At 39.5% G+C, this 22,929-nt stretch overlaps 1 protein-coding gene and 1 non-coding gene across 3 annotated transcripts; one reads left to right on the top strand and one right to left on the bottom strand.

Moving 5' to 3' along the window:
* The first annotated feature begins 4,436 nt into the window (after nt 1-4,436).
* On the top strand, nt 4,437-7,982 carry LOC110895499 (leucine-rich repeat receptor-like serine/threonine-protein kinase BAM1). Of its 2 annotated transcripts, XM_035981067.1 has the most exons (3): nt 4,437-5,464; nt 5,498-7,168; nt 7,267-7,982. In XM_035981067.1, exons 1-3 carry the CDS (start codon nt 4,576-4,578, stop codon nt 7,728-7,730), a joined length of 3,024 nt encoding a protein of 1,007 aa, XP_035836960.1. In that variant the 5' UTR covers nt 4,437-4,575; the 3' UTR covers nt 7,731-7,982. The 2 variants fall into 2 exon arrangements, with proteins under 2 accessions (XP_035836960.1, XP_021998518.1); XM_022142826.2 differs by having other exon boundaries at nt 4,437-7,168.
* Nucleotides 7,983-17,382: 9,400 nt separating this feature from the next.
* On the bottom strand, nt 17,383-17,488 carry LOC118485182. Its single transcript, XR_004875487.1, has one exon. It is a non-coding gene; the product is annotated as a small nucleolar RNA R71 (small nucleolar RNA).
* Between the last annotated feature and the right edge of the window lie 5,441 nt (nt 17,489-22,929).

Here is a 22,929-nt window from a genome sequence, read left to right on the forward strand (position 1 = left end):
TGTTGGACCGCTACATAAGATAACGTCAACACAATGTCTTCTTCTTTTTTCGTCCATGGGTTTGCCATTGGATTGTGAATATGAAAGATTGAAAATGGTTGGTGAATGTGAATATAAAATACAGAGAATTTTATGGTTTTGGTTGTGTGGTATGGTTGGTTTTATATAGAGAGGTGAATAAATTTTTTGAAATGATTTTTTTTAAATTGACCATGCGGTCAAAACACAATTCAAACGGTCAATTTTTCTTGATGTGTGCGATGGTTAGCGGGTATGGGAGCTGGCCCAGCCAACCCGCATGAGTTGCGGCGATGTGTTGGCCAGGGTAGCAACCAATGGAAGCCTACCCGTATAGTGCCCCGACCTCCCTTAGTTAACGTTTACTGATTATTCTTTTCAAGTTCAAGAAAACCATCTGATCCAAAAATAGTTAAGTGGAAGTCATCCTCAGACACCCACGTATTGACTTTGATCAGGTCAGATGGTAGTGTTAAAAAACTTAAAATGGAGAGTGCATATGGTCTGAATGCATACGATCTCCAAGATTTGTTGGACCTTCAACTTGAAAGGGATGATGAAGAAGACATGTTCTTCCTAGACCTTGAACTACAATTCAAAGGATAAATCAGGGATATGTTGATGAGAAATAAAGATCAGTAATAAAGAAGAGTTTTGGCATCATCTGTTCTATAGGGAGATTGTTGGATCAGCAGCATATGTAGTCAGGACACAACATGTAGCAAATGAGATGTTGCTGGGTAAGAGACTCTTTATTGGGCTTTGGTGAAAGTTGTTGAGGCAGGTGATTGTATGATTGTAGTTAATGTTTGTTGAAAGTTAAGTTGTATTCAAATTCTATTGATTTTTTTCAAAGTAAAGATTTTAAGTTTGTTAGTATATTCGTTTGATGTTTTACAACTTCTGTATTGAAGTTTGAAAAACCCATTTCCAACAGATATGAACATTCGGCAAAGTAAAATAGTAGTTCTCGCTTTTTATGATGAAAGGTAGTGACTACTTTTGATTATTTGTTTAGGCTGATTATTTGTTTAGTTGTAAATCAGAGTTCAAATGCATTAAAATGCAAAATTTATGAGAATAACTCATGACTAATTTAATATTAATTAATCAAAAGAAAAACTAAACTAAAAATTACAATATCTATACACCTATCTATACTTTCTATTACAATATCCATACACCTATCTATACTTTCTATTAAAATGTGGTATGCATGAATTTCTAAAAAGAGTAAACTGCCATTTTGGTCCCTGAGGTTTGGTCACTTTTGTCACTTTAGTCCAAAACTCAAACCTTTTAAATCTGGGTCCTTGTGGTTTCACTTTTATTGCCATTTTGGTCCAAAAATGAAATCAACTGATATACTTGGCTAATAAAAATTCTGTTATTTTGTCATTTTCCTCAAGGGCAAAATGGTCAATATAATTTTATTATAACACATTATTAATTAGATTGTCAATTATCTCTAGATCAAGTGGTAGAAGCCTTGTATTTCTCTTGAGAGATGCATGTTCAACTCCCACTTGGTGCAGAGTGAGGCATTGGTGGGCAATGATAGGAGCCCCAGGGAAACCTGAGTTCGAACCTTCAGCCAAATGGGTTTTACTGGTAATTTCACCGTCGTGCCTACGGGCGGGTGGGTTACCGGGTTTTCCCCGAAATTGGTGGTGGACTCGGGTTACTCTCGGAGTACTCCGTTTGGTCCAGTGGGTGCCCCGAGAGTGCTCGGGATTGATTCTGTTGGCCGTTAAAAAAACCATTATTAATTAAATTAATTAAATTAAATTTGACCGTTGACCCTATAAAAGCAGACTTATCATGTTCATCTCCCCCAAACCCAAACCCTAATTCATCATCTTCTCCAAAGCCACACATCCTAAGCAGACTTAACATAGTAGACCGTGAACAAGAACAAACTGAAACCTAAGATAAGTTTTAGCATCTTCTTCTCCTGAGCCATTGTTTTGCTTCTTCTTCAAGTTTCAGGTTCCTATTTCCCATCTGTATTGCATTCTCTTCGTGCCGCTTAATGGTGTCCAACAGTGCAGGAATCATCACAACAGGGTTCTGAATCTTCGATGGCTCAGCCCAAGCAATGAATCCACAGCTGGATGGTTTGTTGCAGCGATGAAATCGACGACCTGGGTTTTGTGTTGTCCAAGATGTTCTCAGTTGGGTTGGGGCTCCACATGTGCATACCACCATTGTCGATTAACACAGTTGCAGGAGAATGGGGTTTGGAGAAGATGATGGATTAGGGTTTAGGTTTGGGGGAAGATGAAGATGATAAGTCTGTTGTTATAAGGTCAAGGGTCAAAGGGATATTTAAGTTAATTAATTTAATTAATAATGTGTTATAATAAAATTATATTAACCATTTTACCCTTGAGGAAAGAACAAAATAAATGGATTTTATTAGCCAAATATTAGCTGATTTCATTTTTGGACTAAAGTGGCAATAAAAGTGAAACCACATGGACCCAGATCTAAAAGGTTTGAGTTTTGGACTAAAGTGTCAAAAGTGACCAAAACTCAGAGACCAAAATGACAGTTTACTGTTTATAAAAATCACCCGTGTTTTTACACACGGGTATTACTACTGGTTACTAAATAATAATTAACTTATTCAATTTATGAATTTAAACAAAGGTAATTTATATTTTACAATAGGGTAAACTTCTGTTTTGCTCCCTGTGGTTTGGTCACTTTAACGGTTTTGCCCCAAACTTTTAAAAATAGCCATTTTCCTCCCTGATGTTTCGATTTTGTCTCTGGTTTGCTCCAAGGCTCTAACTCAGTTAAAATTTTCAATTTAAGGTAAGGGCATTTCAGTAACTTTACTAACAAAAGCAAGGGCATTTTCGTCTTTTCATAAATAATATCTCTATATGTTTTTTTTAAAACATTCACTCTTTCTATCTTACCCCTCTTTATACCAGACTAATAGCCACCATAACCTATCAACAACATAGATCACCTGCCACAAAAAACAACACACACCACCACACTAACAAGATGGAACAATCCCAGATCTAAACACATCGCAACTCAAGAGCATCATCCTTAAACCCTCCCTCCCCAAACTAGATCTGGATCCACAAACTCGATTTGAAACTACATCTTCAAGCGGCAACGGCAAAGAGATCTACAACTGATCTAGATCCACAAAATCCACACGAGATCAAAAACGAGATTTGAAACCATAAACTCGAATATGATTTGAAACCCTAGACAAGATTTGATCGGAAATCACTACAAACCTTGGCCGATTACAAGATTTTCAAGACGCGGCGGTGGTGGTTGGGTACGATGACTTTAGTGGTGGTTAACTCCAACGACAGTCATGGTGGTAGTGGTGAGGTCCGACGGCAGAAGGGGAGGGGTAATGATGACGTGATGGTGGTGGTGGTGGTCTGTTAGCAGAAGGGAAGGGGTCGTGATGATGACGTGATGGTGGTGGTGGTGGTCTCTAACAGAAGGGAAGGGTGGTGATGACCGGCCGGTCTGGCTGGTTGAACCGACAACCATTAGTCAAGGAGGTCCGACTAAGCATGTTTAACTGTTTGATACTTTGCCGGCCGGCCAGGCCGGTGGCTGGCGACTCGACCGGAAACCGGTGTTGTTTACAGGTCGGGTCGGATCTGTAATCTAACCCATATCGAAACATCATCTTGTTTGTCGGATCTGCAGAGCACTTCTCATTTTTGCTAGATCTAGAAGAAAGCCGAAGTTGTTTGGATGTGAATGTCGTTGCCAATGATGGTTCACTTTTAGAAAATAGGGTTGTGAAATCCATTTGAACAGGATGTGAGTTGTAAATCTCTAACCTGTATCATAGGCGATATGTATGAGGAATAAATAATTAGAATTATAATATCAATAAAATACAAAAAAAATTAAGGAATAAATAAAGTTACATACTTGTATCAGTAAAATTACCAAAATACCCCTACCTTAAATTGAAAATTTTAACTAAGTTAGAGCCTGGGAGCAAACCGAAGACAAGATCGAAACATCAGGAAGGAAAATGGCTACTTTTAAAGGTTTGAGGCAAAACTGTTAAAATAACCAAACCACAGGAAGCAAAACGAAAGTTTACTCTTTACAATAAATAAAATTGAGTAGCTTTCAAAGTTGAAAAGAAGTATAAGTAACTACGAAAACTACACTAAAATTTGATGTAGTTAAAAATAATTATTACCATATTCTATTACCAAACATTTTGTTTCCAAAAGAGCTTTAACATCTAGTCATGTTTTTGTCGCCTGGCATAAAGATAAAATACTTTTAGCTTTACAAGAATTTGCGTGACCCTAATTCACCATTAAAAAAAAAAACAATAAATAAATAAAAAATAAATATTAATTTAAATTCAAATAAAAAAGTAGTATAATTATAAAACCATTTTCATCCATATCACACCAAACATCATTCACACACACAGAAACTTCACTCTCTCTCTACTCCACCCACCCCCTTCTTCTTCTTCTCCTTCATCTTCCTGCAACTTCTCTCTCTCTACAATCTCACTGTGTGAGAGAGAAACACACACAAATGAGGTTCCTCTACCTTATCCTCCTCCTACAACTCATCTCCACCACCATCACCACCACCACCAAACCCCACCGGTTACCGGAACACAAAGCACTCTTATCAATCAAATCCAAAATCACCGACGACCCACAATCGTCCCTCTCCACCTGGAACATTTCCACGTCACACTGCACCTGGTCCGGCGTCACGTGCGACTCTCTCCGTCACGTCACCGATCTCAACCTCTCCGGCCTCAATCTCACCGGCACCCTCTCCTCCGACATCCACCACCTCCAGAGCCTCGTCAACCTCTCCCTCGCCTCCAACAACTTCGGCGGCCCTATTCCGCCGGAGATCTCGCTCATATCCGGTCTCATTCAACTCAATCTTTCAAACAACATTTTCAACGAAACCTTCCCGCCGGAACTTTCTAACCTGAAGCTTCTACAACTCCTTGACCTGTATAACAACAACATGACCGGAGATCTACCGGTCGCCGTCGCTGAAATGACGAGCTTACGTCATTTACATCTCGGCGGTAACTACTTCTCCGGCGTCATTCCTCCGGCGTACGGTAAACTCCCGGCGTTAGAATACCTAGCCGTTTCCGGTAACGAACTCACCGGACCTATTCCGCCGGAGATCGGAAACATATCGACATTACAACAACTGTATCTAGGTTATTACAACACTTACACCGGCGGTATACCGCCGGAAATCGGTAACTTAACTAACTTAGTCCGGTTAGATGCCGCTAACTGCGGGTTAACCGGTGAAGTTCCTCGTGAATTTGAGAAACTAACTAATCTAGATACGTTGTTTCTTCAAGTTAACGGACTCACCGGTTCTCTAACTCGAGAACTCGGATACTTGAAAAGTTTAAAATCAATGGACCTGTCTAACAACATGTTCACCGGTGAGATTCCGGACTCGTTCCGGAATCTCACCAACTTGACTTTGTTGAACTTGTTTCGCAATAAACTTCACGGTTCGATTCCGGAGTTCATCGGTGAGCTTCCGAAGCTAGAGGTGTTGCAGCTATGGGAGAATAACTTCACTGGCAGCATCCCGCCCGGTCTTGGGTTAAACGGAAGGTTGAAGTTCCTTGATCTGAGTTCCAACAAGCTTACCGGTGCACTTCCTGCTGGTTTATGCACCGGAAACAACCTTGAAACGGTTATTGTGTTGGGTAACTTTCTGTTTGGACCCATCCCGGAGGCTTTAGGGGAATGTAAGTCTTTGTATCGAATCCGAATGGGGGAGAATTTCCTCAACGGTTCGATTCCTAAAGGGCTTTTTAGTTTGCCTGATTTGTCACAGGTTGAGCTGCAGAATAACTTTCTGTCTGGGGAGCTACCGGTTAGTGAGTCGGTTTCGGTTAATCTCGGTCAGCTTAGTTTGTCGAATAATCGGTTGACCGGTCCGTTACCGGCTACTATTAGTAAGTTTTCTGGTGTGCAGAAGCTTTTGCTTGATGGTAATATGTTTTCTGGGAGTATTCCTGGTGAGATTGGGAAGCTCCAGCAGCTTTCCAAGATTGATTTTAGTCATAATAATTTGTCGGGCGAGATTGCACCTGAGATTAGTCGGTGTAAGCTGTTGACGTATGTCGATCTTAGTCGAAACCAGCTGTCGGGTGAGATCCCGACCGAGATTACGGACATGCATATATTGAATTACTTGAATCTATCGCGTAATGAATTGGTTGGCAGCATTCCGACGTCTATTGCTTCAATGCAAAGCTTGACGTCGGTTGATTTTTCGTATAACAATCTGTCGGGTTTGGTTCCGGGTACTGGTCAGTTCAGTTACTTCAATTACACATCCTTTTTGGGGAATTCGGATCTTTGTGGACCGTATTTAGGACCATGCAAAGAAGGGGTTGCAGACGGTACTCATCAACCGCATTCGAAAGGACCGCTTTCCGCTTCAGTGAAGCTGCTGCTTGTTATCGGCCTGCTTCTTTGCTCCATTGCATTTGCCGTTGCAGCGATCATCAAAGCACGATCTATAAAGAAAGCAAGCAAAGCTCGCGCGTGGAAGCTCACTGCTTTCCAGCGGTTAGACTTCACTTGTGACGATGTTCTCGATAGTTTGAAAGAAGATAACATAATCGGGAAAGGCGGGGCCGGGATCGTTTACAAAGGCGTGATGCCGAACAACGAGATCGTTGCAGTCAAACGACTTCCGGCAATGAGCCGTGGTTCATCGCATGACCACGGGTTCAATGCAGAGATTCAGACTTTAGGGAGGATTCGACACCGACATATTGTTCGATTGTTAGGGTTTTGCTCTAACCATGAGACAAATCTGTTGGTTTACGAGTACATGCCGAATGGGAGTTTAGGTGAAATGCTTCATGGAAAGAAAGGAGGCCATCTGCATTGGGATACAAGGTATAAGATTGCCGTTGAAGCCGCAAAGGGTCTTTGCTACTTGCATCATGATTGTTCGCCGTTGATTCTCCACCGCGACGTGAAGTCAAACAACATACTTTTGGACTTTGATTTCGAAGCGCATGTCGCCGATTTCGGGCTTGCTAAGTTCTTGCAGGATTCCGGTACTTCAGAATGCATGTCCGCTATCGCCGGTTCTTACGGCTACATAGCCCCAGGTTTGTATGAGTTATGATCATTAATGTTTCTCATATTATTAATTTAACTAAGGTTTTTAACTTTTTAGATGTGTTTATTATGTGATATGCAATTGCAGAATATGCTTACACACTTAAGGTTGATGAAAAGAGTGACGTGTACAGTTTCGGTGTGGTTCTGTTGGAACTGGTAACGGGGAGGAAACCGGTCGGTGAGTTTGGGGATGGGGTGGATATTGTACAATGGGTTAGAAAGATGACAGATGGAAACAAGGAAGGTGTTGTTCAAATCCTGGATCCTCGGTTGTCGACGGTTCCGATCCACGAGGTGATGCACTTGTTCTACGTCGGAATGTTGTGTGTTGAAGAACAGGCGGTTGAGCGTCCGACCATGAGAGAAGTTGTTCAGATGTTAACAGAGCTTCCGAAGCCTCCGAATTCCAAGTCGGGAGATGGGGATTCCACCGCCACGGTTGCCGCTACTACGGTTGATATTCCTCCATCACCCGCTGTGGAATCTCCGACGAGAGGTGGTAAAGATGACCAAGAACAAAAGCAGACACATGATCTTCTAAGCATATGAAAACAAGAGTGTTTGATCTGAAAGCTGTATGAATTGGTTATTTGGGGTTAGTTTTAAGTTTCTTTTTTAGTTTTTAATGTTGAAGTATCTAACTATTAAGGTTGTTTTGGTATGTAATATGTGCATGGTAAGATTGGTTTGTTGGGAGATTTAAGTAAGGTTAATGTAACTCTTCTCTTTATGTTTTTCTTTCTATGAAAGTATGGAAACATGCAAATGCCATGGTGGAACAACTCACATGGTAAAATGGTATACATGGTGTTTTTCAATTTATTTAATTTGTTATTTACAACAATTCATATTTATTTTAAACTGAGAGAATTAAAAAATTGGTAATTTGGTAATAGTTTAATAGTATCATGTTCGCTTTTGGTGTGCTTTGCATTGCTATATTATTTAGGCTCCTAATTAGTTGAGGGTGGAGCTTGATATTGTTACCAAAGTCTTCGCAACAAAGTTTTTATATTGTATCAGTTTCATGGGTATTTATTTATTCTATTCTTTTTCTTATACTTGTTGCTCTTGTTTGAGAATCTGATTTTCTCAAGCTCTGGCTACTGGGAGTATTTATTTAATTGTAATTATCTTTGATGTATTATAAAATATGTTTTGATAGTTTTTCTTTACAAAGTTTTTATCATACAAGTGATATACTCACAGTAATTGTAAATATTCGGCCACTCATACTAAACAATATTATCTATTTACCGACAAGATCTCTCACATTTGTTTATGATTCTCGAGTGGAGACTTTTTTAAGCTTCACCCATTTTTAAATTATTCTCACTCAAGCCTCCTTAACTCTGAAATTCTCCTATCACGCACAACTAATACGTTAATAGATATAAGGGTTGATCTCGTCTCTCCTTATATCATACATATAGCTTTTGTTATGAGTAAGATTTTACTGGATACGTTTAATCATAAGATTTGCTGATAAGTAAAAATATTATATACATTGGATAAAGCTTAAAAAGTTGTAATGTTAGAAGACAAGCGTAACATGGGTGGGTGTAGTGAGCAGAAGAAAATATTGGTGTAGCGTAGCCATCAGTCTTACATGCGGGAAAGGCAATCTTGGTGTCTTGCATAATAAATGTCTTAACCAGTGGCTTCTTATTTGACCACTGTGCTGGTGGCTTTCACCTTCAATGCCCAATTATTGTTTTTTCTTGTCTCTATTTATGTCCGTATTTGCTCTTTCTTTTTTTTTTGAACGGCCAACAAAAAACCTTTATTAATATTTAGCCAGCAGCTAACACCAAAGTTTACATACACCGAGATACCTAATTAACCGAATCTACGCAAACTAACATAAAGAAACAGACCTTCAAAAGACATCAAACCCCCTCCATTGCTCCCATGACATCGCCAGTTCCTTCGATCGATGCTTCACCCACGCGTAACTTTTCACCTTAATTTCTTCAACTAAATTAGAGATAGACTTTGCTTTTCCTTCGAACATTAGTCCGTTTCTATGCGTCCAAATGGCCCATAGTGTGACTAAGCACACCGCATGAAAGGCTTTCTTCTTTTTTACCGAACCTCCAAAAAACTTATGCGCATCGAGTATATCCTGTATGCTAAAAGCGATCACCGGCTGCAATTTACACCACTGAAATACCACTTGCCAAACTGTTTGAGCGAAGCCGCACGAGACAAGCAGATGGTCCGACGTTTCAGTATATTCTCGACACAAGACGCATTCCAAGTTTTGAACCGAAATACCTCTCGCATATAGGGCCTCTCTGGTCGGCAGCCGTTCTTTATAAGCTCTCCATGCTACCATCCCAATCTTTTTAGGTAACCAGCTATTCCACTCGACCACATAATCAGGCTGAATACGATTGGAAGAAGCCAATAATTTCCGAATACTGCTAATATTAAACTGACCGGTAGGATCCAAGCTCCAAGACCACAAATCCTTCCCGTCAGAGACCGAGACGGACTGCAGAATATTGTTCAGCTGAGAAAATTCGCTGACTTCGGACACGCTCGACAACTCCCGTTTCCAAGACCATACCCAGTTAGCACCAGTAGTATCAATCCGTATTCTATCAGCAACATTAGACCGTTTGTTCTTTTCGACCGTTTGTATCCCCACTAGTCGGGTTCCGGGAAAATGGATTTGTGGCGGGGCAAGCGGTACTGAAAGCAGAGTCAAAGAAGGTGGAAAAGCACGCGACAGCTTGTGAGGATAATCAACATGCCTTTGTCCCCCTGGCGTTTGACACGTTCGGCTCCTTGGCGCCAGAGGCAGTTCGGTTCTTGTCTAGAGTTCAGCGTGTGGTCCATAGCAACTTTTCGACCCCTCAGGGGCGAGACTTTGTTTTTAGTAGATTAGGGTTTTCTATTCAAAAAGGGATGGCGGCGCAGTTTGTTGCTCGTCTACCTGCTATCCTTATGTAATTTGCCCTGATGATTGGAATGAAATTGTTTTTTATAAAAAAAAAACTTCGCTAAAATGTCGTTTTGAGCAATTTTTAATAAATAAATAAAATCAGTATCTATGACCCGTGCTTTGTAGTAGAACCATTAAGTCGAACAAAAAGTAAACGTAAAAATGATCACGAACACATGTTACGGCGTGTTAACTCGCAAAAATTAGACCGAAAAAGTAAAACATAGAAAATAATAACTAAGTCGGCTTAGGACCCGCGAGTTTCGAAGAGTCGTTAAACCGTAAAAACATTGAACCACATGTGCGCGTTGCAGCGTGTTAACACGCAAACTCTAGAATGAATCGTAAAAAGACAAATTTGTAAAAGATGTAAAATACAATAGACCAAAGTTGAAAATGGAAAAGTGTTAATAGAAATGTTTGTGGCAAATATGTAAAAGATGAAACCGTATGGTTAAACTGTAAAAGATGGAAACTATGAGGGTAATGTAAAAGATGAAAACTATGGAGGTTATGTAAAAAATGAAAACCATTGAGTTAAAAGTGTAAACGTTAAAAAATAAAGGGTTAAATAGAACAAAAAAATGAATAGTTTTTTTTTTTTTTTTTTTGGTGAGGGGAGAAAAGATTGTAAATTAATGTACGGTAAATATTTTTAACTGCTATTGAAAATCACATCTATATAATATTATAAATGAGATGCATTTGAGACACGTGGTGTTTTATGGTGGAGCCTCAAGCTTATTTTGGGAGAGAATGAATTTGAGGCTATATGGACGCGGGATCCGAATTGTATTCGGGTCGGATTTATGATTTGGTTCACCCGAATTCAGTTAATCAGATATACTATAAATTACATAATCTCATTCTATATCTACACATCTTTTCTTTCTCTCTATCTCTCTCTCTCTCTCACCCAGCTTCTTCTGCTTCTTGAACAAGATTAACAATATTTCAAGATCGAAGGTAGTTGGAGTTTTTTCTCAAAGTGGTGTTAGGGGAAAAAATATTTACATTCTAGTGTTCTTTCAAAAGTATTTACCAAAATAGTGTTTTCTCTTATTTTTTATTTACTTTTTTATTAATTCAATTGTTTATTAGATAAAAAAAATTAGAAAAATGGCAAATTTACTCTTGTGCTCATTAACGTTTTAGTGAATCAATTTTTTTGTTCTTTTATGATATTTTTTAATCTTCTTATTTGATTTACCATATATTTGTATTTTTATTTTAGTTTTTTCAATCATGATTTGAACTCCAACAACAATACCGTTTCAGCCATGAATAATCTAAAATAAATCAAAACAATGAAATAAAAAACATGACAAAGCTAATCAAATATTAAACTTGACGCATTACTGGTTTCAATATCAAATACAAACAAAACTAAAAATGCCAAATAAAGTCGAGTCACAACCGATCTCAATTTCAAACAGATTAAAAGAAAACATGTCAAAAAATTCAACCAACTTAGTGATCGTTATTCATTCTTCTAGGCTTAGCGGGACATCTTGCCCGGTTATGGCCAGGTCGTCTACAAATACCACAAAGCACAGTCCTTTTCTTCTCTTTAATATTTATTCCATTCCGTAGCCTTGTTGAGCGAGGACGACCCCTTTTATCTCGTTTTAGATCTGAATTGGGAAGTAACTCTCTAATAGATTATGGTTGTGGCCAATATGCTTCATGAGGGAGTGGCGAAAACTCATACGACCAAGTAGCACAATAATCAACAATTGAGTAGCATTTATGAACATATTGCCAAGTGTTTAAAGAAAGATTGGCACATGCACTCAAAACATGAGAACACGGATACTTGAATATCTCCCACTTACCACATGTGCAAGTTTTTTGTTCCAAATTAACTATTTGAACATTTTTTCCCTTTTGAGTTATCACCTCAAATATTCCTTTTTGTCGGTTAAATGATCTTAAAGAATGTGCACTAGCTTTTGACATCAAAGCTGCTTGTTTTGCAGCAACATGAGGAGTATACACATCTCCGTTAGCTTGAGCATTAGATCCCATAGGACGCCTTACATCAAAATAGTTAACCAATCTATAAAATGTAAGTTGAACACATGCTGTGATTGGTAAAAAACGAGCACCTTTAACTACACTGTTGAATATCTCTGACAAGTTTGTAGTAAGCAGCCCATATCGCTTACCACCATCATGCGCAAGTGTCCATTTATCAAGTGCATGACTCTCAAGCCATTGACGAGCTTGTCGATTTATTTTCCCAATTTCTTCCATAATGGAGTTGAACTTTCGAATTTGATTTTGACTCCCAGCACGGTAAGCTAAAGTTTTCAGTTGTGAGTTGCGAAACTTATCATTAAAGTTGTTGATAAAATGCCTTAAGCAATACCTGTAGACAAGCTTTAAAGTGTGAGTTGTAAAATCAATACGATGAAGGTTACAAAAAAAATACCTGTGAAAACCACGTGGCTCCAACTAAGGAGATCCTTGCTCATTAACCGCCTTTAAGATTCCAGAATGACAGTCGGATATTAGACATATCCCTTCATGATCTTTCACCACATGTTTCTTGACATGAGCAAGAAACCAATTCCAGCTAGCATAAGATTCAGTTTCAACAATAGCAAATGCTAGCGGCAATATCTGATTATTACCATCAACTCCCAACTCACGAGTCAAATCAGTTTTATTCTCAGAGCCTGATACCATCCAATTGTCATCCGCACTCACATTTATTTCTTCTAAATTGGTGTAAGTTGAAGGGACTTGAATGTTATCGTCTAATGTTTCATCTTCAATCTCATCCTCTTCTAACACATCATCCACATCGGTTTCAGTTTCATTCACATCGGCATTGTTCACAACCGCCATTTGAGAAATTGCGTTAAAATCCTCATTTTGAATTATATGTGATACAACATTAACTTGGTTCATCCTGGAAAAAAAACAATTATAAAAATTAACTATGAAATAAAGGATTCAGGAAGTTTTAATATCTTTCAAAATTTATGGCATTCTGTACAACATAAGATGATTTCAACATAATAAATAATGGGTGGTGGCAATATGAAGCCAATGGTGTTTATTACGAGAACATAGAATCAATGTACAAACAACGTCAATATGAAGCCATTAAACATTAAATCATATTCTAATTATCCATTAATAAACAGAGAATCAATGTCAATATAAACTTTCAAAAATTGTGGTTTCAATGTCAATATGAAGCCATTAACAATCAATGTTAATATGAAGCCATTAATAAACACAGAATCGTATCACTATAAACTTTCAAAAATTGTGGTTTCAACTAAACCCTAATGCAATATTGTTTCAGATGAGATGATTATGGAGATACCTGTTTCGCGATCGATCTATGTTCTCGTAATGATTGATTTACTTGGCTTTGATGGAGTTCAGCGATGGTGCAGAGAACAGCAATGGGTATGGAACTGATAAACTGAAACGTCGGAGGGATTTTGCCCTTTTTCTAATTTTTTATTCTAATAAATAAATGAGTTATAATAAAAAATAAGAGAAAACACTATTTTGGTAAATATTTTTGAAGGAACACTAAAATGGTAAATATTTTCCCCCAACACCACTTTGGGAAAAAACTCAAGGTAGTTGTTGATCCATTAATTTCTTTGTGTATGTCATCATTTTGATCATGTCGATTATTAACTTTAAAAACATTGATTCGAATCATGTTAACAACATTTTTCTTTTACTATCTTTCAAACCCGATCGAAAAAATTAAGGTATGTGATGTACTTGTGTTGATTATGTATTGATTTTTGTTAATCGAAGTTGTTGATGTTTGATTGTATATTTTTTTTTTGTTATTGAAATCAACACCGACATATTCCGCATCATCTTCTTCATCGTGTGGACAAAATCATAGGTATGTTGTTTGTGTGTTATGTTCGATTGTTCAACATTAATCGAAGTTACTAATGTTTTTGTTTTGATCTTTTATGTTGAAACCCTAAATTTGAACTATCAATCGAACAACGAATCTTCAAACCACTTAACATGCTAGTTGAATGTTGTTACTGTTTTTTTTATTTTAATAAGTTTAAACGTGTTTTTAAGCTTTTAGCTCTATTATTTTTCTCTGAAATAAAAAACTGTAGATTTTATGTGGTTTAAGTTGTTGGTACATGTTTGATGATCTTCTCATATTAACGTATAAAAGGTTTTTTGTATGGGTTTTTTGAATTTTTGCATAAAAGTATTTATAGTTTGTGTATATGTTATCAAAATTTGTTTAGTTTTTTGTTCAGATTTATTGTTTTCAGTTTTATTATAGATTGTTCATGTTTTTCATTCATACTTGTTTGCATTCAAGAATTTTTTAAATAATTACAATGTCACACCCTCAATTTCCACATGCGGAGTACTACCGCGAGGTGTGCGACTGACCAGGATCATGCCACTAATCATATTGAACAATAAGCATAATAAAACAGTTTTCATCACTAGCAATACGATTAGTGACTATTAATGTCTAAAGTCCAAAGTTTAAAGTTCAAAACAACGTTTAAAGATAACAACAGAAGCAAGTAATGAACCCGGGTAAATGGGTTGTAGATGAAAAACAAATAATTCCATGAAGGAATGTGAATGATTCAAGTTTATGAACTTGAACATCAAATAGGTCGAATATGTGTTCTCGCAAACCGGGTATTGGGAGTGTGGAACGCAAGTTATTAAGCCCAAGTAATGGGTATAATTGACGGGTGGTCCATTGGACAACCCTTAAGCATGTTAAAAGATAAAATAATCCTTCACTTAATCGTGTAATTATCTTGAATTAGATAACTACTGTTGCTTATGTTTCAGGTGCGGTTCGGGAGTTAAAAGATGGATTAAATGCAGCTTTGGAGACTTTGGTGATGAACGGGTCGAGCGTGGAACAAGAGACAAAACAAAGAAGACAAGTCAGCTCACAACCGTAAATTACGGTCCTACCGTAATTTACGGTGGACCTGGATTTCATCTGTTCCCCACCGTAAATCAGTCTCTAGACACCGTAACATTTTATTGTCCACCGTAATTTACGGTGGAGCCGTAAATTACGGTGGTGTCTGACGGAAAAAGTGTAACTGCCACAATTAAGTTAGTTTGATGGCGTCTTTTCATCATTCCTCATCATTGAACGGTTAGAGAACATCTTAGGGGCGAATTTGGCTGTGCTTGCTTGGTTTTGGACAATTTCTATCATTCGGTTTGTATTTTCGATTCGCATGAACATTGGATTTGCTATTATGATGATTCACCAAGCCATGTCCGGCTAAACTCTTCGGTGATCATCTTAGGTGAAGGTTTCTTGAACTTTTGTGTGTTTTATTTCTGAATTTCTAGAATGATAACTTGCATTGCTTGAGTATCATGGTGTATGTTTGGTTGATTGTAATTTGTTAATCGATATTGCAATTTCTAGTCTTAATCGTACGTTCTTGGTGCCGTTGGCAATCGAGATATCACGGGAAGGGTTAGGGTTTGTTATTGATTAATTGGTCATCGGGAAACAACCTCGCGTTTATATAATCCGAGTACTTTGTTCCCTTTTATCACTTCAATTATCTATACACGAGTTATGTCTATGTAACTCTTTCTAGTTGGAATTACACACAATTGTTCAAAGAAACTGAAACCTAAGATGATCATTGTTCTCTCCTAATCTGTTTTACAACCAACATTTGATTTGAAATTAGTTTTTAATTTAGTTTTCTAAAACAACAATCCAAACTCTTGAATTTTAATTTCTGCAATTTAGTTTAATTTTAGTTTAAGTACAAAGCTATACAATTGACATACCTTCCACATACTCCCTGAGTTCGATACCCTCTTACCACTATCTATAGTTGTTTTGGGGATTAAATTTGCGTGACCCACGACATCACGTCAAATTTTGGCGCCGTTGCCGGGGAGTAGTGCGCAACGTGTGTTAGTTTAATAGTTTTGTTTTGTTATTTTCGGGTTTACGTTGGTTGTGTTTAGTGTGCAGGTACTTCAGGTGTATGCATACTAGAGGCTCTCACAGGTCATCACCGCTATCGTTTGATCCGGAAATTGAAAGAACGCTAAGACAAAACAGAGTTTTAGTACGAGAAAACAAAATCATCGGTTCACCCACTTCACCCATCACACCGAGAAACATCATGGCTGATTCTCAAATTCCACCTACAACGGGTCAATCATCCTCACCCTTTATACCTACTTCCACCCAACCATCACCAAATACCACATTACCTAATACCACCGCTGAATTTACACCATCCAATGTCACCCAACCAATCACCACTCAAGCTGAGCCTACCATCACTTACAATCCATCCACCACAATCCCACCATTATCTCACTTCTTTCCCCCAACTGCGGGTCAATCATCATCCACCTTCACAATTGCACCAAATTCAACTATTGTGCATACTACTTCATCCTTTAGACCACAACAATCGGGTTTTCAGTATTCGACTATCCCATTTGGGCAAACTTCGGGAATTCAAGGAGATGGTTATGATGAGGGATTTGAAGATTTTGAGGGGTATGATGATGATGGGTACGTTTATGGAGGTTATGGTGATCAAGGGGAGTTTGGGTATGTGCAAAGTCAATCTCAAGGGATGGCAAGTGTTGGTGGAATGCCACAACAACAACTTATACCACAACACATTCGGCCAAGACCACAAGGGCCACCAATGCAACCACCTATTCCATTGCAACAAGTCCGGCCACAACATGTACAACAACAATTTCAAAGACCACCTCAACGCCCACCGATGCGACAACAACAGTTTCAACAACCAATCGCACCACAAGGGCAAGTACCAAGGCCAAATGGTCCTATTATTCCAAGAGGTAGGTATGGTGTACCAAGGAGACACCTTAGAGAAAATGTGAGGGGCATTGAAGCACATTTTCGGCCGGTAATCACTCAAAACCCTTCACCGGTAGTCATTCCTCATAATGATCAAGGGCGAACATTTGAAGTAAGAACCAACTCTTTGCAAAGTTTACCAAAGTACAAGGGGTTGGCAACGGAGGAGCCTTATTTTCATTTAGAGGCTTATGACTCGATTTGCAACACTCTTGGGAGTCAAGGGTTTTCAGCCGACGATATTAAATTGGTTTTGTTCCAATTTTCATTGGAAGAGAAGGCGAAAAAATGGTTCTACACGTTACCTTCGGCATCCATATATACATGGGGGGAGATGCAACAAACTTTCTTGGATGAGTTTTACACCGCCCAAAAGACCAACGATGCAAGGAAGGGGTTGAGAAGCTTCCAACAACAACATGGTGAGATGTTTCATGAGGCATTCGAGCGTTTCAATATGATGATTAAAAATTGCCCTCACCATGGAATTGAATTGTGGAAGTTGATGAATGCCTTTCACGAGGGGTTGAGTGCCGAAGATGCACGTGATTTGATGTCTATCACCGGTGGGACTTTTGGAAAAAACTATGAGAACGATGATTGGGAGTTCTTGGAAAGCATGGCAACTACATCAAAGAGGAAAGTTCAAGCCTCAAGAAGAGCCCGACCGACCACTACCCGACCTCAAGTGCACGCCATAGATGATGGTAATGCTCAAACCACTAACCAAATTTATGATGTTTGTGCTTTGTGTAATGAAATAGGTCATGCGGCTGAAAATTGCCAAGGGATATTGGGAGGGCAATACGAAGAAGTCCATGCGGTTCAAGGTCAAGGTCAACGAGGAGGTGGTAGGAACTACAACAACATGAACTCCAATACCTACCACCCCGGGTTGAGGAACCACCCGAATTTTAGATATGGGAACCCTTCAAATCAAGCAAACCCGAATTTTCAAGGTAGCCAAGGTAACTTTGGTTCACGCCAATCTTACAATAACCAAGGTGGATACCGAGGCGGAAATAACCAAGGTTATCAAAAGCAATACCAAACGGGTCAAGAACAAGGGGGGTCTTCGGGTGGAAACGAGATGATGGAGATGCTAAAGAGCATGCAAATGGAGATGCAAAAACGGAACCAACTTGATGAAGTGCGAATGCAAAAGGATGAGGTTCGTGACAAAAGCATCCAATCACTAACAACCCAAATGGGTCAATTGGCAACCGACGTGGCGGAATTGAAGAAAAGTAAGGGTCAACTTCCAAGCGACACTAAGGTAAACCCTTCACATGGTTCGTCACGAGGTAACGTTAATATTAATCATGTTAGTGTTTTGAGGAGTGGAAAAGAATTTAAAGCCAATTTGTCACCCGAATTGGTTGAGGGGGTAGTTGAGGATGTCACGGGAATTGAAAGTGATGATGAAATTTCACCGGTTAAACCAAAAGAAACAATTGTTAAAAAACCGGGTTTGGGTGAAAATGAAAAGAATGAAAAAGTTGAGGGTGAACCGAGTCAAGTCCCATTTCCATCGGCCTTACTTGACCCGGGAAAGAAAAATTTTATTGTGTCGAGAGGTCCTCAAAAAGAGGAGATGTGGGACATGTTTAAACAAGTAAAAATAAATCTCCCACTCCTCGATGCAATAAAACAAGTCCCCGCTTATGCAAAATTCTTAAAAGAATTATGTACACAAAAAAGGCAAAACAAGAAGAAAGTGCCTAAGCGGGTGGATTTAACCGGGCAAGTGAGTGCGGTTTTAAATGGGGAGCTTCCTCCTAAGCTCCAAGATCCGGGCACGCCATTGATTAATGTACAAGTTGGTAATTTTCAAATGGCTAAGGCGTTGCTAGATCTTGGAGCCGGAGTTAGCATTTTACCGGGGGGCTTATATGACCAATATGACTTTGGTCCATTAGCAAGGGTGGAGACAACGGTTGTTTTGGCCGATTTGTCTCATAAGTTGCCTCGGGGTATGGTTCAAAATGTAATTGTGAAAATTGATGAGTTTTATTACCCGGTGGACTTTCTAGTCTTGGATTACTCATCGGCGGACCCTAAGCAACAACAAAATATAATTTTGGGTCGGCCGTTTTTAAGCACCGCACATGCTATTATTGATTGTAGATTTGGTACCGTCGATATGGCTTTTGGAAATAGAAAAATGCGTTTGAATGTTTTTACTAACAATTCTAATGCTAACGGTGTTGATGAGTGTTTCATGGCAGATATAGTTGATGGATGCAACCCGCATGAGTATGAGGAGGATGGTTTGGATATTTGCCTGTGTGATTTTTCTGAACAGGTACATGCTTATGCACTCCGGGTTGAAGAGGAAGCGCAAGATGCGATGGCGTTGAAAGAAGGTAGACCACCATGGACCCACCAATTCGAGGGTCTACCGGTGGAGATCGATTCGGGTACGAAACCATCATTGGAGGAACCGCCAAAGTTGGAGCTCAAAGACTTGCCGAGCCATTTGAAGTATGTGTTTTTAGGGGATAATGACACTTTACCGGTCATTATTGCCTCTAATTTGGAGTTGGCCCAAGAGCAAGCATTGTTCGAAGTCTTGAAGGAAAACAAGGGGGCTATCGGATGGACAATTGCCGATCTCAAAGGAATTAGTCCATCAATTGTCATGCACAAGATCATCACAACCGAAGATGCCAAACCGACACGAGAAGCTCAAAGGCGGTTGAACCCGAACCTAAGGGAGGTAGTTAAAAAGGAGGTAATTAAATGGTTGGATGCGGGAATCATCTATCCAATTTCGGATAGTGCTTGGGTGAGTCCCACCCAAGTTGTGCCTAAGAAGGCCGGCATTCAAGTAGTCAAGGATGAAAGTGGTGAACAAATTGCCACCCGACCGGTTACCGGGTGGCGTGTATGTATTGACTACCGAAAATTGAATGCCGCCACTTCTAAGGACCATTTCCCGCTACCTTTCATTGACCAAATTATTGAAAAATTGTCGGGTCAAAAATATTATTGCTTTTTAGATGGGTATTCGGGTTACAATCAAATCGCCATACACCCGGATGACCAACACAAGACCACCTTCACTTGCCCATATGGCACCTTTGCCTTTCGGCGAATGCCATTTGGCTTGTGTAATGCTCCGGCAACCTTACAACGATGTATGATGAGTATTTTCTCGGACATGGTTGGAGAGTCGCTCGAAGTATTTATGGACGACTTCTCCATTTTTGGCACTACTTTTGATGCTTGTCTCAACGAATTACAAAAGGTTTTAAAAAGGTGCGTTGAGAAAAATTTAGTGCTAAGTTGGGAGAAAAGTCATTTCATGGTGCAAGAGGGCATTGTGTTGGGCCATGTGATTTCTGAAAGGGGGATGGAGGTGGATAAGGCAAAAATACGGGTAATATCATCTTTGCCACCTCCGAAAAATGTTAAGGGTGTAAGGTCATTCTTGGGACACGCGGGTTTTTATAGACGTTTCATTAAGGGTTTTAGTGTTATCACCAAACCCTTATGTAACTTGTTATTGAAAGATGTCCCATTTGATTTTACTAACGAGTGTATGCAAGCTTTCACTGTTTTGAAGGAACACTTGGTCAAGGCGCCTATTTTGCAACCACCCGATTGGTCAAAGCCGTTCGAAATAATGTGTGATGCGAGCGACACCACTATTGGTGCAGTTTTGGGTCAACGGGTTGACAAGAAACCGGTGGTTATTTACTATGCAAGCAAAACTTTATCCGAAGCGCAACTTAACTACACCACAACCGAGAAGGAATTACTAGCGGTGGTGTATGCTTTGGATAAGTTTCGCTCGTATATTTGGGGAAGCAAGGTGGTGGTTTATTCGGATCATAGTGCGGTACGGTACTTGATGGAGAAAAAGGACGCGAAGCCGCGTTTGATTCGGTGGGTCTTATTGTTACAAGAGTTCGATCTAGAAATCCGAGATAAAAAGGGAAGTGAGAATGTAGTAGCGGATCAGTTGTCTCGGATTCCGGTGGAAGGGACCGATGATGTGAGTGAAATCAATGAAAGTTTCCCCGATGAGCAACTTTTGGTCGTTTCCACTTTCGTTGCACCGTGGTATGCTCATTATGTCAACTATTTAGCCACGGGTGCCATCCCAAGTCATTGGACCAAAAAGCGTCGACAACAATTCATGGTCCAAGTGAAGCAATACATTTGGGATGAACCGGATCTCTTCAAGATCGGGCCGGATCAAGTTATACGGAGGTGTGTGCCCGAGACAGAAGTGTTGGAAATTTTGACCCATGCTCATTCGTCCGCATGTGGGGGTCATTTTAGTGGGCACAAAACAGGCTATCGGGTTCTTTCTTGTGGGTTTTATTGGCCCACCATTTTCAAGGATGCAATTGCCTTCGCTAGAAATTGTATTAATTGTCAAAAGATAGGAAGCATATCGAAAAGGGATGAGATGCCATTACAACCAATCTTGGTTGTGGAGATATTTGATGTATGGGGTATAGATTTTATGGGTCCCTTCCCGAATTCAAATGGCTTTCTATACATTTTGGTAGCGGTGGATTATGTCTCGAAGTGGATCGAGGCTATTGCAACACGAACAAACAACCATTCGGTTGTTTGTAAATTTGTTCAATCTAACATCTTCTCTCGCTTTGGAATCCGGCGGGTTATTATAAGCGATGGTGGTTCGCATTTCAAGAACTTCAACTTTGGGAAATTATTGAAGAGGTATAGCGTGAACCACCGAGTTGACACACCTTACCATCCGCAAACAAGTGGACAAGTCGAAGTGTCCAACCGTCAAATCAAAGAGATCCTCATGAAGACGGTAAGAACGGATAGAAAGGATTGGTCGAGCAAGTTAGACGATGCATTGTGGGCATACCGAACGGCCTACAAGACTCCTATTGGCACAACGCCTTACCGGATGGTGTATGGTAAGGGTTGTCACTTACCAATGGAGTTGGCGCATCGGGCACATTGGGCGATCAAGACGGTCAACGCGGATTATGATGAGGCGGGTAAGTTGAGAAAGTTGCAATTGAGCGAGATAGAAGAGATTCGAGATGAGGCGTACGAATGTGCATCGGCCTATAAAGATAAACTCAAGAAAGTGCATGATGCGAAATTGAGAAAGAAAACATTCGAAGTGGGGCAGAAAGTTTGGTTGTATAATTCAAGATTGAAGATGTTCGCGGGCAAGCTTAAAAGCAAATGGATGGGTCCGTATGTCATTCGGAGAGTTGGGCGATTTGGTGATGTAGACATCCAAGACGAGCACACATTGAAACAACAAACGGTGAACGGTCACCGCTGGAAGCCGTACTTGGAGGGAAACGACATCAATAACTTGGAGCTTGACAAAGCGGGCTACATCTTACGCCCGGTCGATGAGGAACAACCATGAGAGGCCCAGGTTTGGTAGTGTACATAGTAGTATTTTGTTTTGTTTGTTTTGTATAATTTGCACAATTGCCATAGTTCCTCGAAATCCGTGTTCGAAACAAGTGTGGGGATGTTCGGGTCACGAATTACTCTAACATTGTGTTGAGGACAACACGGGATTTTTGAGGGGGTAGGGTACTTTTTACAAGTTTTTTTTTGAAAAAAATTAAAAACATAAAAAATCGAAAAAATTAAAAAAATCTAAAAAAATATACCTTAAAACAGCATTTTGAACGAATCAGGATTGCCCAGTATCCACCGTAATTTACGGTTCTACCGTAATTTACGGTGGAAAGGAGATGTTATTGGTCTTTATGGTAAAACTCTACTGATTTACGGTGAAAATTTCATGTTCAGTTTTCACCGTAAATTACGGTCATACCGTAATTTACGGTGAGTTATGAAAATGGTTGAGTTTTACGGTATAGGTCTACTGATTTACGGTACAAATTGGTGATTCAGGTCTCACCATAAATTACGGTGAGAACGTAATTTACGGTGCGGAGAAAATTCAT

The sequence above is a fragment of the Helianthus annuus genome, chromosome 12 (genome assembly GCF_002127325.2).
Source record: "Helianthus annuus cultivar XRQ/B chromosome 12, HanXRQr2.0-SUNRISE, whole genome shotgun sequence".
Lineage (NCBI taxonomy): Eukaryota > Viridiplantae > Streptophyta > Magnoliopsida > Asterales > Asteraceae > Helianthus > Helianthus annuus.